The sequence below is a fragment of the Catharus ustulatus genome, chromosome 1 (genome assembly GCF_009819885.2).
Source record: "Catharus ustulatus isolate bCatUst1 chromosome 1, bCatUst1.pri.v2, whole genome shotgun sequence".
Classification (NCBI taxonomy): domain Eukaryota; kingdom Metazoa; phylum Chordata; class Aves; order Passeriformes; family Turdidae; genus Catharus; species Catharus ustulatus.
In genome coordinates this window covers 23,528,992-23,553,853 of record NC_046221.1, presented here as the reverse complement: position 1 = coordinate 23,553,853, position 24,862 = coordinate 23,528,992, and the positions used below count along the sequence as shown (strand labels likewise).

The 24,862-nt window shown below is 39.5% G+C and overlaps 1 protein-coding gene across 5 annotated transcripts in view; it reads right to left on the bottom strand.

The window, feature by feature from the left end:
* The window catches only part of CDK14 (cyclin dependent kinase 14), a 514,904-nt gene that overhangs the window by 366,611 nt on the left and 123,431 nt on the right, over window positions 1–24,862 (bottom strand). For all 5 annotated transcript variants that reach the window (XM_033083308.2, XM_033083300.2, XM_033083326.2 and 2 more), the window contains one exon: window positions 9,364–9,458. In XM_033083308.2, the coding sequence (XP_032939199.1) occupies window positions 9,364–9,458 (95 nt within the window). The remainder of the gene's footprint in view (window positions 1–9,363; window positions 9,459–24,862) is intronic.

Here is a 24,862-nt window from a genome sequence, read left to right as displayed (position 1 = left end):
TGGCTTTCTATAATTCAATCTTTTTCCTCTATGAGATGACATGTGCTAACAAAAAATACCCTACAAAGTATCTCTGGGGGATACCTAAGAAACTTCCAGCAAAACAGCAGCAGGCAACAGCACCAGCTGGGCTCAGCAGCAGGGGAAAGATCTATAGTAAGGATTCAAGGAAGCAAAAACTGCCCCACAGAACACTCACAACAAAAACACTTCTGCCAACAGATCTTTTTAGTGCCTTGTATTTCTCTCACATTGTCAACAAAGATAAGTATACTTCAAAATACATGAACAATGCTATCTATATAGAAAAGGAGACTAGATGGTGGGGGAGTACATAATACAGATAGAAACATATCCGAAAATCCCAGAGAGAAAAAAGGATACACAGTTGTCTGATTTTTGGTTGTTACTAGAAAAGATAAATTTATTTATGGATACAAAGCCTCTGTTCATTTCACAGAGAATAACCTGGTTCCTTACAGACAAGTGAAACACACACCAGTAAGGAAAGAACTGCTGAATGAACTAAGAGATCTTCAACAAAATACAGTTTTCTAAGGATGCCAATTTATCCTCCTTATTCTCTGTTCACCTTAATAATTCTATCAGCTTTGTGTTCTTAGTAGTTCAGGTTAAGGAGACAAAAGTTACTTAATTTAGTGAGACCACCTGAACAAAAGAATAACATAACAAAAATAAGTAGAAATTCCTGTTTACTGTGATCAAAACCTAGCACCAAAATCATCACCTTGTACAAACTGTGATGGACTAAGAAACCTCAAAATCAACAGAGTTGGGACAATTTTTGCAAGCTGAAACACATGTGCCCACAAGGATGGGCATGTGCACTTTTTCTCTAATTTGTTATGTCACTGAGCTTTCACAACACTGACCAGAATATGATATAACAAACAAGCAAACAAACCAGCAAAATAAAATTGAAGACTCAGACAAGTTTCTTGTTAGAGCAAGGAAGATACCCACAGGCTTATGGTGAGAGTCCTTGCTCCAGGACCCGGTAAGCAGAACCCATCCATGACAGGGAGGCTGACAATCCACACACAGCCACACTAGGCAAGAACCCACATTAATATTGGCATGGTATTGACCATGGATAATCCAGTTGTATTCACAAGATCAGCTGGCACAAGAACCCTTTGTATGCTGATGTGTGCTGGGCAACAAAACAAACATCAACTTCAGGGCAGGAAACGACCAGTGCAAAGCCTTCCTTTAAAACTGCAATATTCTATGTAGACCTCTCTTCACACTGGCTGAGTGATTTTTTCCTGTCATATACCCTAATCCTAACTGTCCATGCATGACTGCAAGATTAATAAAAATTTTATAGGGGAAAACTCAGTTCAGACTGCCAGGCACACAAAACAAAAAGAGATCCTCTTTATTCAAAGTAGTAAAACTGGAATAATTAATAGGGCTTTTTAGTTTTCAAGAGCTGGTTCTGTTTATTACTCAAGCTTGGTTCTTGCCTCCTCCTATTTGCCATTTCTTAATTATCTTTTGCATCATAAAACTACAAACATAAATAACTGCAATTATTGATGTATTCATTCTGACTTCAGGATTTTTTACTACTTTTACTTTGCCAGAACTCCTCACCCCAAGTTTCTGTTTTTAAAAACAGCATAGATGTACTTTTCATCAATATGACTAAATTAGTACAAAGCTACATACTTTGTTCAGGAAGGAAAAATCTATTTTTAAGATTTAGAATTATGGTAATCATCACTCTCCAAATAGCAAGTTCTGGACTGATTGTTTGTTTGTTTCTTCAATCTGCACTGAATAAATCAGAGCTTCACATTTTAAGAGGAATTAAGAATCACAACCCATATTATTAAAGACAGCCAGAGGAAAAAAGTTTAATTAGACTGGACAGTCTCTAGTGCAAGTTGAGATACTGTCAAGATTCACCTCAGAGGGAACTAGCCAATGCCAGTTTATGATGGAAATGAAAAGATAAGGAATATGTGGGATGCCATCAGAACTACTGATGATAGAGCTGTGCATAAATCTATAACATAGAAATAATTAATTACTAAAAGACCCAACCAAAAATCCAACACACACTAATAAAGTGAAAGTGCACAACTAGAAGAATTTCTTTTTTTAAGGTTTGTTTAAAGTAGCAAAATAAACTGATATATTTTTTTCTTCAGCTCCTGACACAGGAAAGCAACAGAATATTAACTTCACTGAAAGACTAAAAGCCTTTATGACTAGTCTATATGACTAAAAGTCATATTTTGCTAATGAAAATTATGATGCAGAAAGATACATAGAAAAAGGACCTCAAACAGAAAAAATAATGATCTTACATATATCTACTATCAGTGACAAAATTCTGATGATTATTTGCCCAAATTGTTATTTAAAAACTGACAGTATTAGACAAACCATCAACCCATGGTAGTTTCTTAAGTGCTGTATTGTTGTTAGTATGAAAGGGGCATTCCTTGAGTTTAATCTTCCTCTTCCTTACTGTAATTTCAGATTTTCTTTTTTTATCCTCTTTACCATTCACACAGAAATAGGTCACTGACTTTCTCTATGATATACTTAAAGGTTGTAAATGTCTCATCCTTTTTTCATCCCCAACTCTTAAGAGCCCTACTTACTTTGACTTTTCCTTCGAAGGTTTTATTCTCAATGTTTACTCACCCTTGTCTTTTTCCCCCTCAGGTCTCCAGCTGATTCATGTCTTTGTGTGTACAGATTTACCCTTTAGGATGGTGGCCTTACCTGTATTAAGTAGAGTGTCATCACTGGCATGTTTACTATGCACATGCATCTTACTTCATGTATGTGTTTTTGATGGACAGCAATGACACTTGAATTTTTATCTATAACTTACATAAAACCTCATTGTGATCTGTCAGAAAGTAGAATATCTCATGGGATTTCCAGTATTCCATCCATCAGCTCAATTGTGGATGTTTCTTATGCTTTGATTCTGTTGTGTGTATTGATTTGGTTTTTTTTTTAAATGCTTACGTTGAATTCAAGTGTTAACACTTAATAAAAAGAAGAATAAATAATAGATGCTAATTATTAAATGGTGCACAGCACACCACAAATCTAATCACTATTTACCAGCCATTAGTAAATGGTACAACAATTGGTCATTCAGATACACACAGCCTTCCAGCCTGTTGGATTGTAAATCTTGATTAGTTTTACTAATACATGTATTCATCAGCATGTGTCCTCCATATGAAGTCCACACATCTGGAAGTCCTGCAAAGACAGGATCACATAATCACAGAACATGCTGAGGTGGAAGGAAACCACAAAGACCATCAAGTCCAACTGCTGGCCCTGCACAGCACCATCCCCAAGTTACACCATGAGCTCAAGAATACTGCAACATCTGCCCTTGCTAGACATGTAAACTTCTTAGCTAGCAGCAGTATTCTCATTTAAATTTAAATATAATTTTTCTTTCCTTCTTTCCTGCCAGTTCCCATGTCTGGCAGAATCTTTACCTCTCAGAAAAGCACTAAACAATTTCCTTCTGAAATCCCACCACAATCCCTCCCTCCTGAAGCCTTGTTTGTTTGCATTTCTAGCCTATACTTGGACATCAGCAGCACCTGTCTCTGATCTGCTCATTAAAACTTGAAAAACAAGGCCTTCCCAAGAGCAGTATTCCCTTACTGCCTCTTCTCAATAGTACAGGATTTCCTTTCTGTCTGTTTGGTCTCAGTCTTCTTCTGCCATTTTTTTGACTGCAATTTAAGCAATGCAACTTCAGGCAAGCCTGGGGCACGAGGCAGGGTTAAACTACAGGAGAAAAGCTCCTTCTCTGGTCTAGGTAAACAGAAAATACTAAATTCAACTGCTCCCATGCTGGGAGCCCTCAGTGCCTGCTCCTTGCCAGGGAGGACAAGCACCTTCACAGTAAGCAAGGGTGACTTAGAGGCACCTGGCTTGTGAAGAGCTTCACCAGCATTCAGTTCTTGCTTACAATAGCTGGACAGGTACCTTGATTTCAAACGGGAAGAAAATCACCCATCATTTCACTTTCACACCACAACAATCTAATTCAGGCTCCAAATAAGCTGTACTCTAAGGCAAGGATTAGAAGATGCCTCTTTCCTTCTTCTGCCCATTTTCTCCCTAGTTATTACACATCACTGAAGGATCCTAGTGATAAGAACTCAAAAGTAGCTCTGGGACACTTTTGATTTTCCCTGCTCTCTCACTCACGAAAAAAATGTGGCTATTTTGGTTTGTTTTTACAAACAATCAATGCCATCAAACCTTCAGTTTCAACACTCACTCCATAACAAAATAAAAACCGAGAAACAATAAAAGTGTTCAATCCAAATTATCAAAAGTTATGAGAAATTGGAATTTTTCAACGGAAACATTTTTGATCCTTGCAGGTGATTAATTTTGCCCATTTTCTTATACAATATCATGTAACACAAATTTGCCCCAAGAATAATTAAAAATCTCAGCTGTGTAATTCTTAATTCTGATAAAGAGTATACATGTCAATGTCCAATAAGCTTCAAAATGAGAAACTCACATCTAGTTTTTCTTACAGGAAATAGGAGGGAAATGTAACTAATGAACTTTATTAAGTAAACTCATTGTATAACAACCTATTTTAGCTGCGGTAATGAAGCAATGAAAATAAAACGTTCTTTAATGGAAAGTAATTTTTAGAAGCAGAAACATACACAAATATTAAAAAGGCAAGGAAGTTGAAAATGCTTGGGTTTAAATTACATTATTAGATTACTCTGGAGCTTTTTCACTGTTGAGGCAGACATAATATTGCTCATTACTCATCCTTCCAATTATAAGTATCTGTTCTTGTTGTGAACCTAGTTCATAAATATTGAAAGCATGATGTAAAGCATTGCTATACAAGCTCACTTTTACATGCCAGGAATAGGATGAGCTGATGGTTCATTTATTGATAATAATATACTTACATAATTATGCATAATACTAAAAACCTCATTATCTTTCTACAAGCCTGTAGCAAATACATTTTGCTTAGGATTGCCATTCAGCAATTAAATGTTTCTAAATTCAGTCATCTTCCTTCTAAATAAACAAGTGAAGCAACAAACGCTAGCAGCTAATGATCATTTTGGTGCAAACAGATGTAAACCCATCTTCAGAGATCTCTCAGTAAGACTGAGATCTCACCTGTAAAATTCACCACCTCCTTGGGCAAAGCTGGCCATATCAGTTGCACTGGCACTGAAGCCACCATCCCCAAAAGATCACCTATACTAACATCTAAACAGAGCCTGGCCAGGAAGGGAACAAAACCTGTGTGAACAGTCACACACCTCCACTGAAACATAAAGCTGAACTGACCTTTTAATTGGGGAAGTCACTGCAGTCTCAGCAGATGCAAAATGTGTCAAAATCTCATTTCCAGGTCATGCTTGGCACATCCCAGTCAACTATACAGAAATAGTTTTCTTTACCATTTATACATGAAAGACTATCAGCCATTCAGGTTTTGTGGAGGAAATTCCAAGCAGCTCATTCTCAAAACTCCCCAGGTAATAATGCCTCTCAGTCATCCAGTGGTAAAGCTAAGCTCTAAGCATGCTTTGCAATAGCATGTGCCTTAGTAACAAGGTACTGTATTCTAAACTATTTTCGACTAAGTTCTTTCATTCAAAAGGAATAAGCTCACTTTCTGTTCTTCCACATAAATGTACAGCTCCACATTCACCACCAGAATGTTTATACAGAGAAAAAATTTCTCCTGATCTTCAACTGTCAGACAGAAATTTTAAACATTGACTTTTCTTGGCTTTGCAGACCTCCAAGGTTAAAGTTAAAAAACTCTGTCATGTTTTCATCTGACAGACATGCATATTTTTTAAAAAGCCAATTTGAGGGACCCAGATAATTTAATGACTGCCATGTTCCCTTTCAGAGGCTATTCTGCTTTCAGCATTTAACTTATTACCATAATGCATTTTGCAATGAAAGGTGCTACATGAAATTAAATTTCATTCTACTCTTTCAGGGTCAATGCCAAAACCAAACACCTCTGATAACCTCAGACATTTCACCAGTATTATTTTCCCAATGGAATCATCACCAACCTAGCAAGCCGAAGTTTTCATTTTCTGAGAACTTTCGGATCACTAACTGTTCATTCCTAATCTAGTCAAGATAACTCACTCAGACGTCTTTTATTATGTTTGAAAAGGTCAGTAGTGATCAATGGCAATACTGTATCAGTTCCATGATATCCCTTTACGAAATAAATCAAATTCAATTCCTTTTAGTTTAGGATTCAGTCATTCAAAAACGTACACCACCATGTAATTTTAATCAAATGAATACTTTGACTTCTTTCAGTGCAAATTACTCATATGATTGAGCTAAACCCCATACAGGTGTTAAAATAACAACAAACCAGACATTACAGATACAGAGCTCAGTAACACCAATTACACAGCTAGATTGCATACTCAACTAGCCAAAATTTGTACATATAAATGGGCAACTGTAATTTTTGCCTCTGCACATTCACATTATGCATTGAATGGAAGCTTTATAACCAAAGGAACAAATGGGATCCTTGCAATCATGCAATAAAACCTGTATCATGCACACCCACAAGAATTCAATTCAGGTTATGTGGGCATTCTCAAGCATTATCAGAAAGCATTCACTATTTGATCAGACTATAACTTTATATTACTGAACAATGAAAACAGACTTCTGTTAAGAAACTCTGTCATCTCCAGGCACAGGAGCATGTCACAATGTCATTATTACACAGTCTTTACACAGTTAGGAGAGAATAAAGTATCCTTCCCTTCTTCCCTGGCACCACCTTGAGAGACTGCCTACCACCCTAAACATTAAAATATTACTTGGATCAGCTGCTAGAAACCATTAAAAAATGAGATTCTCAAACAGTCTCAATAGCTACCAAAAACCATTGGAACCAAAAGGTGCAACCACCAGTAGGGTTGGTCCCTTGTTGAAAAACAGCTGATTCCAGAAGAATATGCCATCACACGAAGCTTAATCTGTGTCTGTACGTGGCTGGGAGCCAGAGTCTTAAACAACCTATCTTAAACAACCTGTCTAAACAACCTTACTGGATATAAAATCCAGAAACTTGCATGAGTGTAATAAGCAAAATGTAGAATCCAGCAATTTGAAATCAGGGTAACAGGCAAACCCATTGATTTTAGGGAGAAACATATTCTATACATCTAATTTCTCAACCAGTCCCAAAGAATAAACCTAAATACAACTGATTTAATGCTGATAAATAGGACTGAAAAATGTATTCATGTAAAGACATGCAAATAAGTGTACACTGACCATGACATAAAATTAAGTATCAAGGCTTTTCTTATGTTAATTCGATGTCTAAGTCAGCAGCAGGAGAATTACTGATTCTAAGAAAAGGAATCAAATTTTTATTACTGTTTCAATACCTGAGGTAAAAATTACAGTAATTTCACGATTACAAGCCACACGGACTATAAGCCGCATCTCCGGGTGTTGGCATTTTGTTCTTTGTCCATAAATAAGCCGCACCTGCTTATAAGCCGCTCTGTCATTCGCAGTGAGGACCCACATGCAACAAAGTTGCCAAATAGTAACACTAAACAGGGTTTGCTGTCTCGGCTCGGGCTGTGCAGGCTCAGCCCACTCGGGGCTGCCGATGGGGCCAGGTGGCCCAGCTCGGCGGGGCCGCTCAGCGGGGCCGCTCGGGGCCAGCCACCGCTGCCGGGACGGAGCCCACCGGCACCCGCAGCGGCAGGAGGGGAAGGAGCCTACCGGCACCCATGGCGGCAGCGGCAGGAGGGGAAGGAGCACCCCCGCTCCCGCTGCGGCAGGCGGGGGCGGAGCCTGCCTGCTCTTGCCGCAGCAGGCGGGGGCAGGAGCCCCCTGCTTACCCCATGGGCCGCGGGGATGGCAGCACGGAGCCCCCACCTCCTCCCCGAGCCATGGGGATGTCAACACAGAGCCCCCCGCCTCTCCCCCGCCTGAAGGAGGGAGCTCCCCCGCCTCCCTCCCCACTCCGCGCTGCCGGCGCTGAGCTGGCCCCACCCGCCACGCAACACAGTAACCAATTTGTAACAATCAAGAAATCTTCGGTTTTACTGGCTGGTGCTTGGCTCGGCACCCTGGCTGGCACTTCCGGGGTTGTAAATGTAAGAAAATTTTTCACATATTAGCCGCTCCTGAGTGCAAGCCGCATTTCCGGGGTGGGAGCAAAATTTTGGTCAAAATGGTGTGGCTTGTAATTGTGAAATTACTGTACATACTGTATCAAATGTTCTGCAGTCTGCTGCAGCTGAATACCCACACCTTCACATATTTAGGTAAATACACAAGTTTAACAGCTTCTCCAGACAAGAGTCTGTGATGTTGTGTGCATTTTCATGTAAAAATTAAGGCCTGTCCCCAAGAAACACACAAAACAATTCCATCTGTCTTAAGCAGAGATGCATTTAGAGTAATGCTAGCAGTCACTGTACTTTATAAACACAGCGTCTTACAGACTACAATACAATAACTGATATTATACTGAAAATCTAATGGCCTCTAAACTCATTTGTTTCTTTTAAATTACATGTTCTTGGACCCATCTGTGAAAACGGGGAGGTTAATTATGATAGTACATTGCATAATTCCACAGCTAAATGCTAAAGTAGTTCTACATAAATGCCATATGTTTGTCTAAGAAAAACTAAAAAGATTAATTAGGAGGCCAAGGCCAGTACTTTGGAAAGTAATACTCTCAACACAATTAGATCTTTACACTGCCTACCATGTAAATTGAAGTTTTAATTAATAGGTAAAACATTAGTCAAGGCAAAAAAATTCCTAGATTCTAAATTGCATGCACAAGACATTTCTTTACTGGCATCGCTTATAAAAAGACACTTTGCACAAGCCAATCACAAAAAAAAGGGAATTTAAACTTGATGTATGCTTTTCACCAAGGAGTTACCTTAGACATTTCAGTTCTGTTCTTCCCTACATTATTCTCACCTATTTAAAATTACTTGATCACATCAATAAAGAAAAAGATGCAGTAAACAAACTGTAACTAGGAAGTATAGTAAGTTTGAAAAGTCAGCTCAACAGCATAAGGTCCTTCAAGAGCCCTAGCAGCCACTTCTCCATCCCTGAATCTGATTTAGCCCAGCTTTCCACTTCTAGCCAACTCCATCACAAAGCAAAATCTCTTATAGCCATCACTCTCCTGAATAAAGTAAAGGTTTATTTTAGCCTGATTCACAGATCACTGATGGTAAAGAGAGAATTTCCACAAAATTCAATACACTCAGGACCATATCTAGGACATATAGTCACTTTACTCACCACATATTCAAACACAAGTGTCAAGGTCTCCTTGGTGTGAATGATGTCATGAAGCAGCACAATGTTTGCATGTTTCAATCCTTTCAAAAGAGAAGCTGAAAAGTAAAACATACATGTTTATCTTAAAGAGTATCCAGGTATTTTATACTGATTTGCTCTCTTTTTTTAGTGACTTAAATGAGCTTCACAACTTGATAACCAATAGTTGTACTTCAGTATCTTCTATGTTCATGAGTTCCACACATCCAGTTTTTGAAGATCACACCTTCCCATTCAATGCTATTTTCTCCACCTTCCTGGTCAAACTCAGTCTCACTCTGAGGCCAAAATGAGCTGGAGCAAGAGAAGTTTTCTTTACACAGCCTCCTCTAAGTGAATCACTCATGTCTGAGCAACCAGACATCAAGAGCACTCCTACACTTAAAGGTATTTTTTTTTTGTCTCTGACAAAAGTCAAGCATGTCTTTTCAAAACATAATCTTTCCTATCCAATACAACAGAGTTGCTGTCTAAATTAAATGCAGCATCTATCCTAAAAAAAGGGTTTTAAGCAATAATTCTCCTTTCTCTCAAATATAACAGAGATTTAATGAATCATTTGTATCAGCCCATTAGAATAAATACATGGTATTTTGTCTCTATATTGCTAAATGATACTAGCTCATGTTTTCAGAAAACAAAGAGACTTATCTAGTGAACTTTCAGGTAATCTCTTCCACTAATTTTTTTTTTACAACCTAATACATATTTAATGTTCATTCCATATTACATATTTAATGTTCCACAAGACATGGCATATTTTAGCAATATATGCTGACAAGCCATGTGTTGTTACCAATGCCATTCTGTCATCAGTGCCTTGTCATCTCATGCATACATCTGAGCAGGACTATCAGTCACCCTAGCAAGTAAATAATAGATACAAAGACATGCAAATTAGTGGCATATTTCTAAAGTGAATAATGTGGAACTTTCTTCTGTCACCCTTCTACTTGTGTCAAAGAAAAAAAAATAGAAAGACCAAATGTGTGTCTCAATCTTTGACCATGCAGAAAGGAATCTACAGAGCACTGTCACCCCTTGCTGTCCTATTCAGGGTTTTCCAACAGGCTGAGGTAACTCCAGGGGTCATCTGGCTTTGAATTAAGATAAGTACACATCATTTCTCATACTGGTCTTTAGATCAATCTGACAAGTTAATCATTCTAGAAAACAACACAAAAGCAACATGGCATCTGGCTCCATCAGTGTTTCTCCACAAGCATCCTTAGCATGAAACTCTGGAATTCATCCTAGGCAGAAGGCAAACACCAAAGAGGAAAATACCATAAAGCTGCTTCAAAGTGAGTATCACCACAGACATCAAGAAGACAGGACTGTAAACCTGCAAGGAAGTTCTATGACCAAGAATGAGACAACCCTACAACCTGGCTGAAGAGGTGAGAAGAAAAATTTCAAAAGAGCTGCACCAACAGCTCATGCTATTTAGAGAGCCAGCCCAGAGGAGTCTTTCCCATGCTCTGATTTTGTTGCCACTGAGCGGTAAAACAGCTACTGTAATTACAAATAAGAATTTAAAACATTTGATCAGCGCATGTCTAGGAATTGTTCATATTCCACAAATTAAACACAGGCCTTTTTCGGAAAGGAAAAGCCTTGAGCAATTTTCATGGTATCCTCATCTTAGAACTTGGACAATTTCTTGGAACTAAAGCTCAGAGAGATTTGGGTATCTTGGGTTTTTTTTTTTTTTAAGACAATGAGAAATTGCTACTGGAAAAAGGTGTGGATACAAACAAAAAATAAAGAACAACTGTTTTGAAAAGTACTTTCTAATAGAAGTAAGAGCTTTTAATCTGGGGAAACCCTAAGGAGAGTTCATTTGAAGTAACTGAGGTTTTTACCAGGTCCTTCCTCAAACCTTGCTGAATGACCATACATCCACAGACACTGAGAACAAAACAACTTCCTCCTGGCAGAGCCTGGGCTGAACTGTAATAGTATTTATGACCTCTGTCAGCTTTTGCTGTTCAGATCATCACCTGAGGCCCTTTAATTCCTCTAGCTGGCCATTACTTTGTTGCTAGAATCTCTATATGGGTCATTAAAGCTTAAACAGTACATTGAAAGCAGCTTACCTCGAGGTCTTTGCAAATTCCCCTTCAGTCCCCTCCCCCACTCTTATTTATCTTCTCTAATATCCAATTCTCCCCTTTTACAGCCTCAATAATCAGCATCTGCCATATATTACAAGAACTACAAAATATCACCTGCAGGGTGAAATTTGTGTCTTCTCCATTAGCCCATGAGAAATAGAGTAGGTAATACAGCACAGAGAGCAAAATCATCATAATTGCACTAATTTTACACTGCAGAAATAAGCAATTACACTATCCATTTATATTATGAGAAAACAAACACAACTGGTGAAAGTAAGAGAATTACCCCACATGTTCTTCTATCAGGACTCACCATTAAGATTGTCTGTCTTGTGAAAACATTGCTTTGTTTCTTAAAAAAAAAAAGAGGTGTTGGGGGAGAGAAAATTTTTAAAAAATGTCTGAAATAGGAAAGCCATTTCTTCTTCCACAGAGTACTTTAAAAACAAAATGAAATATGAACTATAATATGGAGGTTTTTTTCCAGCAAAACAGCTTTTCAGAACAAATGACCTACACACCTCCTCTTTTGAGCAAGTTTTTACTCAAAGGGGATGGAACTTTGGATGAACTCTGCTAATTCAAAGACAAAACCCAGAAATTCACATCCAAAAGAACAAAAAAGAGTCCAGAGAATCTGTCAGCATCAACTTGAGACAAGGCTGACTTTGCCTTTGAAGCTGCCAATGCAGCTGCTACTGGAGCTCAGTGAGAAGTCAGGTGCTGCTGTGCCTGGTGTTACTTCTAGAACAAAATAATTCTGTCAGAGAAGGCCATCTCCATCCAGTGATTATTACCCACAGATTTCACACAGAGTTGTTTTCTTTTAGGATAAAAGGACTAAAATGTTGTTGAAAAAGCATTGCAACAACTCACAAAAGTGGGACCAATGTCCTTGCACTCACTGTATTCTTAACATGTATTTTTAATAAGAAAATTATATAATGCTGCTTCAAAAGTACTGGCGCTCTTTTTTTACCCTTGGTATAAAATACAAGATAAACAGATGGCAGCACTTTTAATTAATTTCTCCAAAGAGTTCTGAGGAAAAACAGCAGCAAAGAATGTTACAATTCATTTTTAAAACATTTTGGACAAAGTATTCTATGGGTTTGAATGGCCAGGTACTTGTTCTGTCACCTGTGTTTGCACAGTCCCACACAGCAAATTCTGACAGTAAAATCCAGGGAAGGCAAATTGTTGACATACTTCAACAATTAACAACATCCCAGATGATAATTTCTGTGACTTTTACACATGCTTATGATCTGAGTCGCTAAATGTATCAACACTCCACACTTTCCATCAAGGGCTAATAACCATATTTGCATACTTAAAGGAAACACATTGCTTTTGCTTGAATAACCATCACAGGCTTCGCTTCCAACAAGGGAATGCTCTCATCTATTATGAGCTCCTGGCAAGCTGCCATATCGTTTGTGCTGGTCAAGGAGGTTTTCGCTGCTCCCAGATGAGCTGGATTCTAAAGTACACTCACTCGACGAGCAAGGCAGCCAGATGGACTGCAGCCAGCTCCTACCCAAAACCTGAGCAGCATCAGTAAATCAGTGTTTTGCTCCCTGCGGGGTTTACAGCATCAGCTCAAGCCTGACACTCCATTAACAATGCCCTGTGACTTTTAGATCAGCCTCGGCTTGGGAGTGTTTTGAAAAAGGCTATTCCCATATCTCATAAAGTAATATTTCACAGCTGTATGATAAATTCAACAAAGTAACTCTTACTATTGACTCCCAGGTCACACGGAGGAACTTTTCACTAGCAAAGAGTCATTTTGGACATGGTATGTACATTAAGCTCGAACATTAATTATGGCACTTTGATCATTCATTCAATCTTTCAATTCCTGACTATCATTTTATTCTCACTTCGTGAAAAATCACAAATCTCCACTGTGGCTTTAGACAGAAGAATAACCCATGATTTTTAAACTGGCTGATATTCCAGTGACCTGGAAGCTTTTCTCAGCAGCAGCAGAGCTCAGGCTCATGCTGTTCACATGCACCATAATGTACAACTGCTGATGACGCTCTCTCGTATTCCCACATTTTCAACATTTTTCTAAAAAGTATAACTATAAAAATACCTGCTTTCCTCAGTAGCTGGGGTGTCCTCTGGGATTACTATGCACCAGTCCTATTGCTCATGCTGCTACTCACATGCCATGCTCATCCTTACTCACTGCCACTGCAGGAGGATTTTTCTCATCAGGAGACATTTGAACACTGCACACCATGGAAGCTTGCACTTCTCTAATGCTGTTAAAGCAACTGTGCATCTTTGCTGCCCTGTTGGATTTCTGAGACACCAAAGAACACATATTCTAGACAGTAACACAAATCTCTGAAAGCAAGTAAGCTGCTGTGCTTCAGAGCCAACCAACTTATCTTTAAAATTCTGCAGCTTGTCACGCTCTGCAGACACAGCAGAGCTCTCTGACAGAGTGCCAACTTCCTTGCAACTCCCCACAGCTAGGATCAGTCTCTGAGCTTTCCTGGAAAGGTGTCCTCAGTGAGAAAACATCCATGGGGTTTTTTCCTTATAATCATGTTTTCCGAACAAACACACTCAAGTGTGTTTTACTCCCTGTACAAACTACAGTTCAGCTTCTCTCCAAGCAACTTATTTTCAATCTATACAACTTTCATAGCAATTTTTAAAATTTGGCCTGAGAGCACAACGTCCCTTATGCTTCTCATCCACTTCCCACACAGCAGGGATTTCTGTGTGCAAAATGTTACTTAGAATTCTACCACAGAGACAGGAATTTAGCACCCTGTTGGTTTTGAAGCAATAAATGTGCAGTAATTTCCTCCTCAGAAATGCAGTCCCCAAATCCACACTTTGCTATTTTCCAGTTGACCCATCTGAAATTATTTACTACGAGCAAACAGCTTTGCTCTCCTAGAACCCTAACATAACAAAATTAAATTCAGTGAAAACTGCACATCCTAGGTAAGACCATACTGACCAGAAACTTCCCATCTTCTCACCACAGGATATATTCTGCAGAATGATCATTATTTATACCACATATGTAATCCCAAGTAATTGATTTTAGAGCTGCATACCAATAAATACACAGAACTGGTCAGCTTCCACGATGATCTGCACACAATGCAATAAACTTATATAGGTCACTCTTCGGCTTGGAAAACTTTCCAGGAGTAAGTTTCATTACAAATTAGAAAAGAATTTGTGAGCTACAGAAAGAAGAAAAAGCAGAACAGAAAACTTCAGATGGGTTATTACAGTAATTTCACGTCCATAAGGCACACCGGACTATAAAGCGCACCTCCAGGAGTCAGTAAATTTCACAACTTTGTAGATCATATAAGGCGCACCAGACTATAAGGCGTACTTTTTTTTTTTCCCATGAAGATCCGTGCCACGTGCAACAAAGTAATGAATTAGTAACGGAATCCCACGATCGTGGAGTTTACTGGCAGATGCTCAATTTGCAAACATTTTTCACCGATTGGCGTAGCCTTTAAAGGCAGCCCCAAGCACCCTCCCCGTGCGCGGGGCCCAGCACTCCTGCCCACCCCTGGCACTGGCTGGCGAGGCGGAACTCGGGGTTGCCGCGGATTGCGGCTTCTGTGGCAGCCCGCCCCCTCCCTCCCTATGCCCTGTGTGCCCTCTGGGTGCCCTGTGCCGCGCCGGGAGCCCCGCGCTCCCCTGGCGCTCCGGGAGCCGTGTGCCGCTCTGGGTGGCCCGCGCTCCCCCGGGCTTTTCCCCTGCACCGCTGCTGCCCTGATGCTGGCAGCTTTCCGCCGCTGCCCAGGCTGTACTGCCGCACTTTCTCCCAGCCGCCCGGGTGGTACCGCCACTGCTGTGGCGCTTTCCCACAGCTGCCCGGGCCGCGCCACCACGGTGCTTTCCCCCAGCCTCCTGGGCCGCGCTGCCACTGCCCCGATGCCGACGGGCTCACGCTGCGCCGCCGCTGCCCCACCGCCGGGCGGGCTCTGCTCGGCTCGGGGCTGTTGCGGGCTCGCACTTCTTGTTCCCCCCGCGGCCAGGCTGGGGCCGGCACCACCCAACTTCTTTTTCCGCCTGGGTCGGGGCTGGCGGCAGCTCCCTCCCTCCCCACGCGGCTCCTGCCAGCTGTGGCTGCCCACTCCCACCTCTCCTCGCAACTTGGCGCTCCCGTGGCACCACCCCCCCATTGCAGCTCACACTTCCTGTTTGGCAAATTTCGCAACTTTGTCTATTATATAAGGTGCACCAGACTATAAGGAGCACTTCCGGGTTTGGGGGAAGATTTTAGTCAAAAGGGTGCGACTTATAGTCGTGAAATTACCATATATAAGCTTAGCTCAATTACTTTCTTTACAGCTAATTCCAGCCTAATGAAAGTCTCTTCTAGATCTAACAAATGGTCCTTATTCTAGTTTTCATTAAGTCAAAAAAATGACAGTCTGCCATTAAGGAAGCAAACAGTGCTTCACATGCTTGCAAGAAAGAACTTGGTAGTCCTCAACTGTAGTTACCTTGCTGAAGAGACTACATGGATCAAATTAGCTTCATTTACCTCCTTAGCATCAATTCAGGCTTACATGAGTGACTTGAACTTTTAACCAAATTTTTTTTTATTTGTGAAATTTCTTCTTGCTGCTCCTTCTTGAAAGCACAGTATACTGTCAGAGAAGAAATACAGAAAAAGGGTGTGTGTAACAACCCATAGGCACCTTCAAAGGTTCCTCTTGTTACAGCTGTAATCCCCTAAGCAAAAGGCCAGTCACAAACCTGCTAAAATCTCTTTGCCTATTGAACTGGAATAAAACACTGGAAGGACTGATCAAATAAGCTCAAAAAAGCACAATATATTATTCCAAGCGTTTTACAGAGGACTGCTGCCATGCAAATTGAATGTCTCTTTCATTACATTTTAGATATAAACGTATGCATTGTGTACTGTTCCCAGTGCTCTTCCAACACAAGTGCAGATGGAGGTTAAAAATAATGAGACATCATCCTATTAAAGCCAGACTCTTTTGGAAAGCAATTGCAATATGCTACTCCTGTCTTGTAGCCACCAGTTATATTTTGCTTTCCCTGTCCATTTCAGTATTCAAGAGAAGGAAACTGTGTAAACCAAAAATATGCAGCGTTTACAGAAAACAACTCTGTAATGCAGGTAGCATGTGAAAGCAGGAACATTTCTATTACTTTTTGATACACACATAGCATGACTGGGACTAATAACACAATCTATTTATAAAACCATCACTGACTTTTTCAGCCTTGTTATTGTGATGAATTTCAGACACTGTCTTCACATAAATATCTATGTACCTTAGGATTACTTTGGATTACTAAACAGTTCCTCCCATCTCTCAAAAACAGGCTTCAGTAACAACTTCTGTAACCCATGGAATAACTTTCCCTTTGGAAAAAAAAAGCAAAAAACCGTCAACCCAGTGTTTTAGAGTAGAGATTCAAAATCTGGGAACAAAGAGGCCTTTAAAATAGAAATACACACTTTACCATCTCTGTGAAACTACTCTAAATTTGGTCAAGTTAAAGCTTTGGAAATTGTCTCTTTGCCTGACTATCAGCAGTGTGAAAGGAAGGAAGAATATCAAAAAGGGGAAATGGCAGGAGGGGCTGCGTTCCACAGTGGAAACTAGGACAGCTGGGTAAGGAGAAAGAAAAGCCAGAGGACAAATGAACATCCTTCACAGCTGGAAAAATGCAGGAAGTGGAAAGAGCACATAGACAAGACAGAAAAGGGGCAGGATGCAGATCATGAGGTGGGCAAACACATTTTGCAGGAAGTACACAAGAGCCTGAAGACACCAGCACATGTTCTCCACTGATGTCCATACAACAACCCAAGATGCCCACTGCTTTCAGCAGGAATCAATGGAAATGTCTGGCAGTTTTCCTCATTCTCCTGCAATTGCAGTCTGCAGAGAGAAGCACCCTTCAAAGTACCAGTTAACATTTCAGTTCAAGCAGGATGTGCTCATATGAGAGCTAGCAAATATAATGAAACATTGGAGTGCAGATGCAACACCAGAAAATGGAATATAGATTTCCACTTGCTTTTTCAATAACTTGGAGCATTACTTAAACAAAAATCCAAATTAAAATAAAGAATTCCAGGCCAAGTGCTCAAAACAGAGATCGACTACAATTACAGGGGCTGCTGCAATGTGAACTCAGAGATACACATTCCTGACTCACTACTATGAGATAAGCCAGCGTTTCAGATCACAGCTGCTTCACATCTATCTTGCATTTATCTCACACTTTGACAACCAGCAAATTCACAGCCTAACTTCTGCAATGGCCAGCTTGTTTGCTTGTACCCATTAACTGTTCTCAGGTCTTCATTTTTTTTCACACATGGAATAAATAGTGGAAGGATCTTGCCCATTCATCAGAGAAGCTGAAAACTCCACCAGGTCCAAGACAGAAGAAAATCAACCTGATTTTTACCCTTACCTTACCAAGGACTAAGCATAACTTTAAGTCATGCAAGCTGATAATATTACCATGTTCCTCATTTCAGAACCACAGAGTGCGTACAATTATTACCCCAAGCAACTCTGTACACTGATATTACCCAAACGTTATGCAAGTACAGTGATTTCACAATTATAAGCCGCACCACTTTGACTAAAATTTTGGTCCGAACCCGTAAGTGCGGCTTATAATCAGGTGCGGCTTATATATGGACAAAGAATGAAAAGTTGCTGTTTTAGTTTGAAGGACAGGTGTCTGCTGAGAAAGGCAGGAGCTTCTCTTTGAAATGGAGAATGTAAACCCCCTCCCTCCAAATTATTGTAATTTTGAAATCAAGGGGCTTTCAGGCAAAGATATGGGAATTAGGAATAACAGTTCCTTACTAGGGAAATTAAAATAGAAATACAGTACTACAAAGAAACAAACTCCAAACCCTGACAAAGTCAGAGTACAACCTGACACCCCGTCAGGCAGGGTGTTGGTAGCAGTCCCATTAAATGGTGGCTGCAGTCCTCTTGTAGTGACAGATGTGGTTCAGTTGAAGCAGTGCTCCTGTAGAAGGTGCAGTTTCCCTCTAAAGGTCCAGTGGTGATGTGGGGAAATCCGGTTTTCCTCTGGAGTCCAGTGGAGATAGGGGCTACCTTAGTGTTCCAAAACCTGTTTTATCTTGGTAAGAAATGTTGGGCTCTTCCCCCTGGCTGGAGCAAGTTTTAATGGGATGCAGTAATTTTATCAGTCCCACAGTGGGACTCAATGGACCATTCGCAGAAAATGACTCGCTGGAGGAAGGATGGGTTGTGAAAAGATAAAGAACAATGCCCCACCTGGTTTCAATGGATGGCCCATTAGCAGAATATCTCCCACTGAGATAAGGATCACTGCCCCTACTCTCAACAGATGATGATAGTATAGATACCTTTTATCACACCCTATATTGTAACCCAAGACAGTTGCCGACACGCGGACGTGCGGTTTATAATCAGGTGCGGTTTATAATCGTGAAATTACTGTACTTTGAAAGTCATCTCAAAATCATCATTTAAAAGGACTCTCAGCAAGTGGGGTGCTGACAAGATGAACAAATATTTAAGTAGTCAGAGGAGAGTGACGAGTGTTCTAGAAATTTTCAAAACCATCTGTGTTTTAGTAATGCACAGTAGGTGCCTATAGCTAGAGCCACCCATCAAGAACATTAAATTAAATTAATCGATCATCATCTGACACAGGCAGAGATCACACAGTAGGAGCAAACACGGTGCTGTTGTGTAATTAAGGAAAGAACAGAAGAAGCAGAGAGACCAAATTAGGTTTTCACAGGTAAACTTAATTCTGACAACTTCTGAATGATTGACTTTGCAACCATAATAAAGAGACTCTGCTGTAAACAGTATATCTGCAATATAGTATTACATTGTCCAAAGGAGGGAGTAAACAACCAAGTACCAGCACTGAACCTCATGCTCTGCTGAAGTCAATGAGCATTTTGTTACTCACTTTTACAAATGCATCAATATGACAAGAAATCACTTAACCTTATGTACCTGCAATGAATATATTTTTTGTACACAGAAGACAGAAAGGCATCATAGCAAATAATTAAATTCCATTGACATGAAACTCAGTTGCCTACCAGCATACTTGAGCCACTACTTACAAATGAGGAATTCTATAGAAAAGCTATTTTAGAAAAAAATTACTTTTGCTCTATTTCTCAGTGGGCCATTTCCTTCATGAAAAAAAAAAAAACCTACACGAAAAGCAGACTCATTTGTCAGCACACACTTCAGGCAGCAGAAAAAAAAAAAGGCTTGTGGCATATGTCTTGCTATTTTTCAAAAAGGGAGCGAGACAGGAGTCTTTAAAGGATCATGTCAATTTTCTTCTTCTGGGTGGGTGAGGCTCAACATGCCTCTTTGCCCACAAGTGGAAAATAAAGCTGGAATGCTCACAGCATTGCTGTGTCTCTTGTGGAATGGTTTAGATGTTAAAGAAAGGCAGACTCAGTAGAAAGCTAGCAAATAATTATTTTTACAACTATTTTAGTAAACAAAATCAATCACAGTGAAAATAAGGCATAATGTTCTGGAACTGAAAAGAGAAAAACATGGAGTGTATATAGGAAAAGAACAAAAATCTCATAATAAAGGAAATGAAATCCAGGCACTGTGTAACTTGCCCTAAAAGGCAACTCAAAATAATGAACTATTAGGTTTTTAAGCATCATTAGAGTATGAATAATAGCCAGAACATTTAAAAAAAATTTTAAGGACAGGAAATAACCATAATTCAGGCTAGACCTCTTTGATGCCTTTTATAAGATTTGTAATTTATTCTTCTTTCCCATCCAAAAATATGCTAAGAATGCAGAATACAAAACGGTAATATTCCCTCGAGTAACTTGTAAACTAATTTCTGCAATGAAAAACTCAATAGTGATGAAGCGGGCTTGCAGACACTATAGCAGCAACACCCAGTGAAGGGTAACTTCTTTTCCAGACTAAATTAGTTGAAAGATTATATTGGGAATGGACAGCCGTGCTTTACCATGACCAATAAAATCCTTTGGTGCCAACACTGCTGGACATCCACTTTTGCAAGCACATAATCTGAAAATACTCTTAAAATGTTCTTTTCGCATGTAAAGGACCTCATAAGATGAAAATGCTCTCTAAGTGTTCTTTTCACATGTAAAGGCCCTATCAATTCACAAGGAGCAGATACATTGTCCTTCTTCTGCGTTTGCCCTGTGGTCTCTAGGTATTGTCTTGTTCTCACCCCATCATGAATTGTCATTTACTCTTACAGCTCATAGCACCCATCAACAGTGTTAGTTGAATTCAAAGTGCAAGCAATGGAGAGGAAACAGAAAAACTGGGATTTATGGTTTATGCACCCCAGAATGTAACTATATCCAAATCAGTATGACTGCAAACTTTACAAATTTACATTTAAATGACAGTGAAGACCTGTTATTATCATGTCACTCTCTGGAGCAGTATGTGCTTATTGAAAGGTTGGGGACATTGTTCAGTTTGGAAATATGTGTTATAAAGGACAAAAATTTTCATTTAAGCAAAGGATAGCAAGTCCTGTATGTTTCTTTAAAAATCAGCTGGGCTTCACAGAGAGCAGGAGTGGTGCTAGAACAGAAAAGATGAGCTGAAGGAATGTCTCAGCTTCACAGTGTTGACAGCCATAGCTGACAATGACAGGGTGAAAAAGTTAAGTGATGCTCGGAGACCTAGTTGAGGTAAGGTAGTGATTTCTATCCTCCTGCTTTTGCTGAAAACATACCCATAATTTTCAAGTACAGATTCAAAATTACCTGTGTAGATACATGACATGAATCAAACTATGGATCTAAATCATACTGGAAGTCATTCTGAGCAATGACATAATTAAAGCACTCCTAACAAATGTGAGAAAAAAGCATTAAAAGGATCCTTGAGCACAACCCATTAACACCACAGGTGGTAAGAATTTTTTTTTTAAAGGACAACTCAACAGCTTGTCTGTCTACTACATACAGATATAAAACATCCAGCCCCCTTGAAAATATACTCAGTTCTTCCATCCTGTTGTGTCATTCATCAATTATAATTACAGCAATTTGCTGTTTGCTTTTCCAGATAAAATTCTTTTTATAGAACCATAGTAATTAACAATGACAGTAGCAAAATTGATAGTCCTGCTTCTTAAAGTACCCATTCCTCTAAAATGACACTACTGCCTTAACAGACTTTAAACAAATGTCCTCATCTTTTCAAATTTGTGTTAACAGTGTTTTTTCCAGTCAAAACAGGTCAGCTCTTTTCCAAGAGAGAACTAGAGAACAAATATGCTCTTTGAAGTTGCTGACCTTTTTTTTTCAAACAGTTCTCTGAATTCATTCATTGAAAGGTGGCCTTCAAAAGTCAGACTGCAGGTCAAAGAAATGCTTTTTCTAGTTTCTGTGAAAATTTGTCCAATTTCTCAGTTTACATCCAGTCAATGGAAAACTGTACTTTAAAGCTGCACGTAAGCAGCTAAAATCTCCCAGAGAATCCAGCATGCTTAAACATTTAGGTATCTCTCAGAAACAGAAGTCTGAGCCACGAAATTCCAAACACAACACCAGTTACAGACAGGATAGTGTCTATTCAGTGGCTGAATGCATCTCCAAATCCTGTGCTCCATTTCTGCTCCTCTCCCTTCACCCCTGCTAATGAAAAAAAGGGTGGGAAATGCTAGCCCTGTCCAATCAGATTCCCCATTCTCCACGCCACAGGCTCCTGACTGAGGCCAGCCAAAGTCATCAACCCTTCCCACCTTCCCATTATTGCTTTCTACCCTGGTGCTGTTTTGAATGGCCCTGAATTTGCATTCTGCAAATTCACTGTGATAGTTAGTGCAATCCTCACACCAACATCTATCCTTAACCCCCATCTCTCCCAGCTCTCCTCCCTGCCACTGCCCAGGTATGGACAGTGCCAAGCACTCAGTAGGACAGTCTCCTCCAGGCTGCCAGGGCATGTCAGAAAGGGAAGAAGGCTAGAGGGAATACAAGATGGAAAAGGGGACAAAAATGCATGGATAATGCAAGTAGAGTTTATAACTCTGTCAATATACATAAGAAAAAAAATCCAAAACTAAAGCTAAATGCAAAGTGGGAGGTTTACACCTGTGCAATGAAAATTGCTACCTAAAAAGCCAGTTTTACAAAGGGACTTCCATAGACTCAGGACAAGCTAACAAGTCAAAATCCAAGAGCTTAAATTTTGGTTCATCATCCCACATAGTGCATAAGCCTAGAGATACAGACAATTCTTTAGTTGCCTCTTTAAATCCTTCTTGCTAATTGTTACATCTAAACAAAAAAAGTGACTTGCTAACCAAACACATGAGGCATGAAGACAAATGGAACAGAATGTCCATGTCTTCTTGTTCCTGAAAACAAATGGAACAGAAAACAAGAAGGGCACTTTAAGCAGCAGAACTTAAAAGGAGCACAACAACGTGCCTAGCTTGTATCTCTTTATCATTTCCATTTCCAATTAGAAAGACAAAGCTAATAAAATACTAACAGATTGAGTGGTTGAATCAATAGGTGTAGCAGAAACCCCTCCTGATGAGCCCTGTTTTACTTGCAGAAACCAAGCAAGGAGAAACATCAAACTTTAGCTGTTAATTTGGTTTGACCAAGCACAAACTGCACTCAGTGCACAATGATGTTGTCAGTGTGGAACCCAAACACCACAAAACTATTGGATATAATCTCCTTATAAATGTAGCACTATCACATGGTCAAAAATGAAACGCTATCATCTCACCAACCGATCCCAAACAAACTTGCCCAACACAAAAGACTCTTCAGTGCAGTGCAAGCACAATGAAGTCTCAAGTTCAGCTTAAGCAACAATTTCACACTCGTAAGACCAAGGTTCAGGAACAAGGCAAAGCCATAATTGCTTTGAAGTGGTTTCTGAACCTCTGAAAGTCTTTGGAATGTTTTGTTTCTCTAAAGAATCCATTTCCAAGAAACTCTTGAAGGTAGCTGATCTGCAACAGTATTTTGAGATACTGCAAAAGGGCAAACACATTTTTAGTTTATACAACTTAAGTGAGAACAACTTAGTATGCCAGAAAACACAGCTCAAGCACTGTGAAGTCCTTGGAGCTCTTTACTAGCAATTTGCTGCTTCGTCACCTCATGACAAGTAAATCAAAGAATGACCTATCAAAGCCACCAAATTTTTATCAGCCAAGTTTTTCTCCCAAACAAACACACTCTGATCTAAAAAAGGTCCCAAGAATTACAGAATCAAGTACCCATAGACACTAATGAATCTTTTTACTCCTTCAACATGGCTAGTTATTGTATATGTTATATCAGACATTCTGCAACAGTAAACTGCACCTCTATGGGAAATTGATAAATGAGGAATGCTAAATCTCTGTTCCGACATATGCCAGAAAGCTTTGGCTAAAAATCAAGAATTGATTGCATTGAAAACTCTAAAAGCACATTTCAGTTCAGATATTGATATTAAAATAGTGGCAGCCAAAGTGCTAACATTCATAAGACTAAATGTCCTCCCTAAATTCACAACATGGCTCACTATTTGAAATTGCACCAGTCTTATGAAAGCAGAACAGAAATATTCCCAAGCAAAAACAAAACCAAAACCGAAACAAAACAAAAAACAAAACATAACAAAACAAAAAAATAAAATTAAATTAAAAAAAAAAAAAAGGAAAAAAAAGAAGGAAAGGTCAGTCAATGAGTCAATGAAACAGGCACAGGAACCCTACTCATTTTTTATGACAGGTATCACAGACCCTGTGAGGTCCATCAAAATGCCTCTCCCCTAGCTGCTTCGGAAACTTGTATATGACAGCCTGATAATATGTGAAACAAATTGACTAGACCTCCACAGGTAAACAAACCTGGTCTGAGGCAGTAAAACAGATTCCTCTCCCTCTGACCATAATAAACTACATCTAAAATACTAAGAACCATTTACCTGAGAAGAAACTACAGTTGCACATCTGTATCTTGAAGGTATCTTCGATGTTAGCTATACAATGAGTGCTACACATCATAGGAGTGTCTTTGTCATTAAGGAGTATCTGCAGGTATTTTTCCAACATTTTGTTGGGCTTTATCAAGTGCTGTTAATAAAACCTTGTCCTTGTATACAGTTTGGCTTTCATTTCACTTGAGAAGCTTTTATAAACTTGTTTACATAATTCTCAAAGATGTAGATTTATAACTGTCAATGATTTTACAAGGTTAATGGCCTCTGTAATTAAAACAAATGAATGAAAAACTCAACTGTAAAGTTGCTTCAGTCAACCAGAAAAACAGCAAA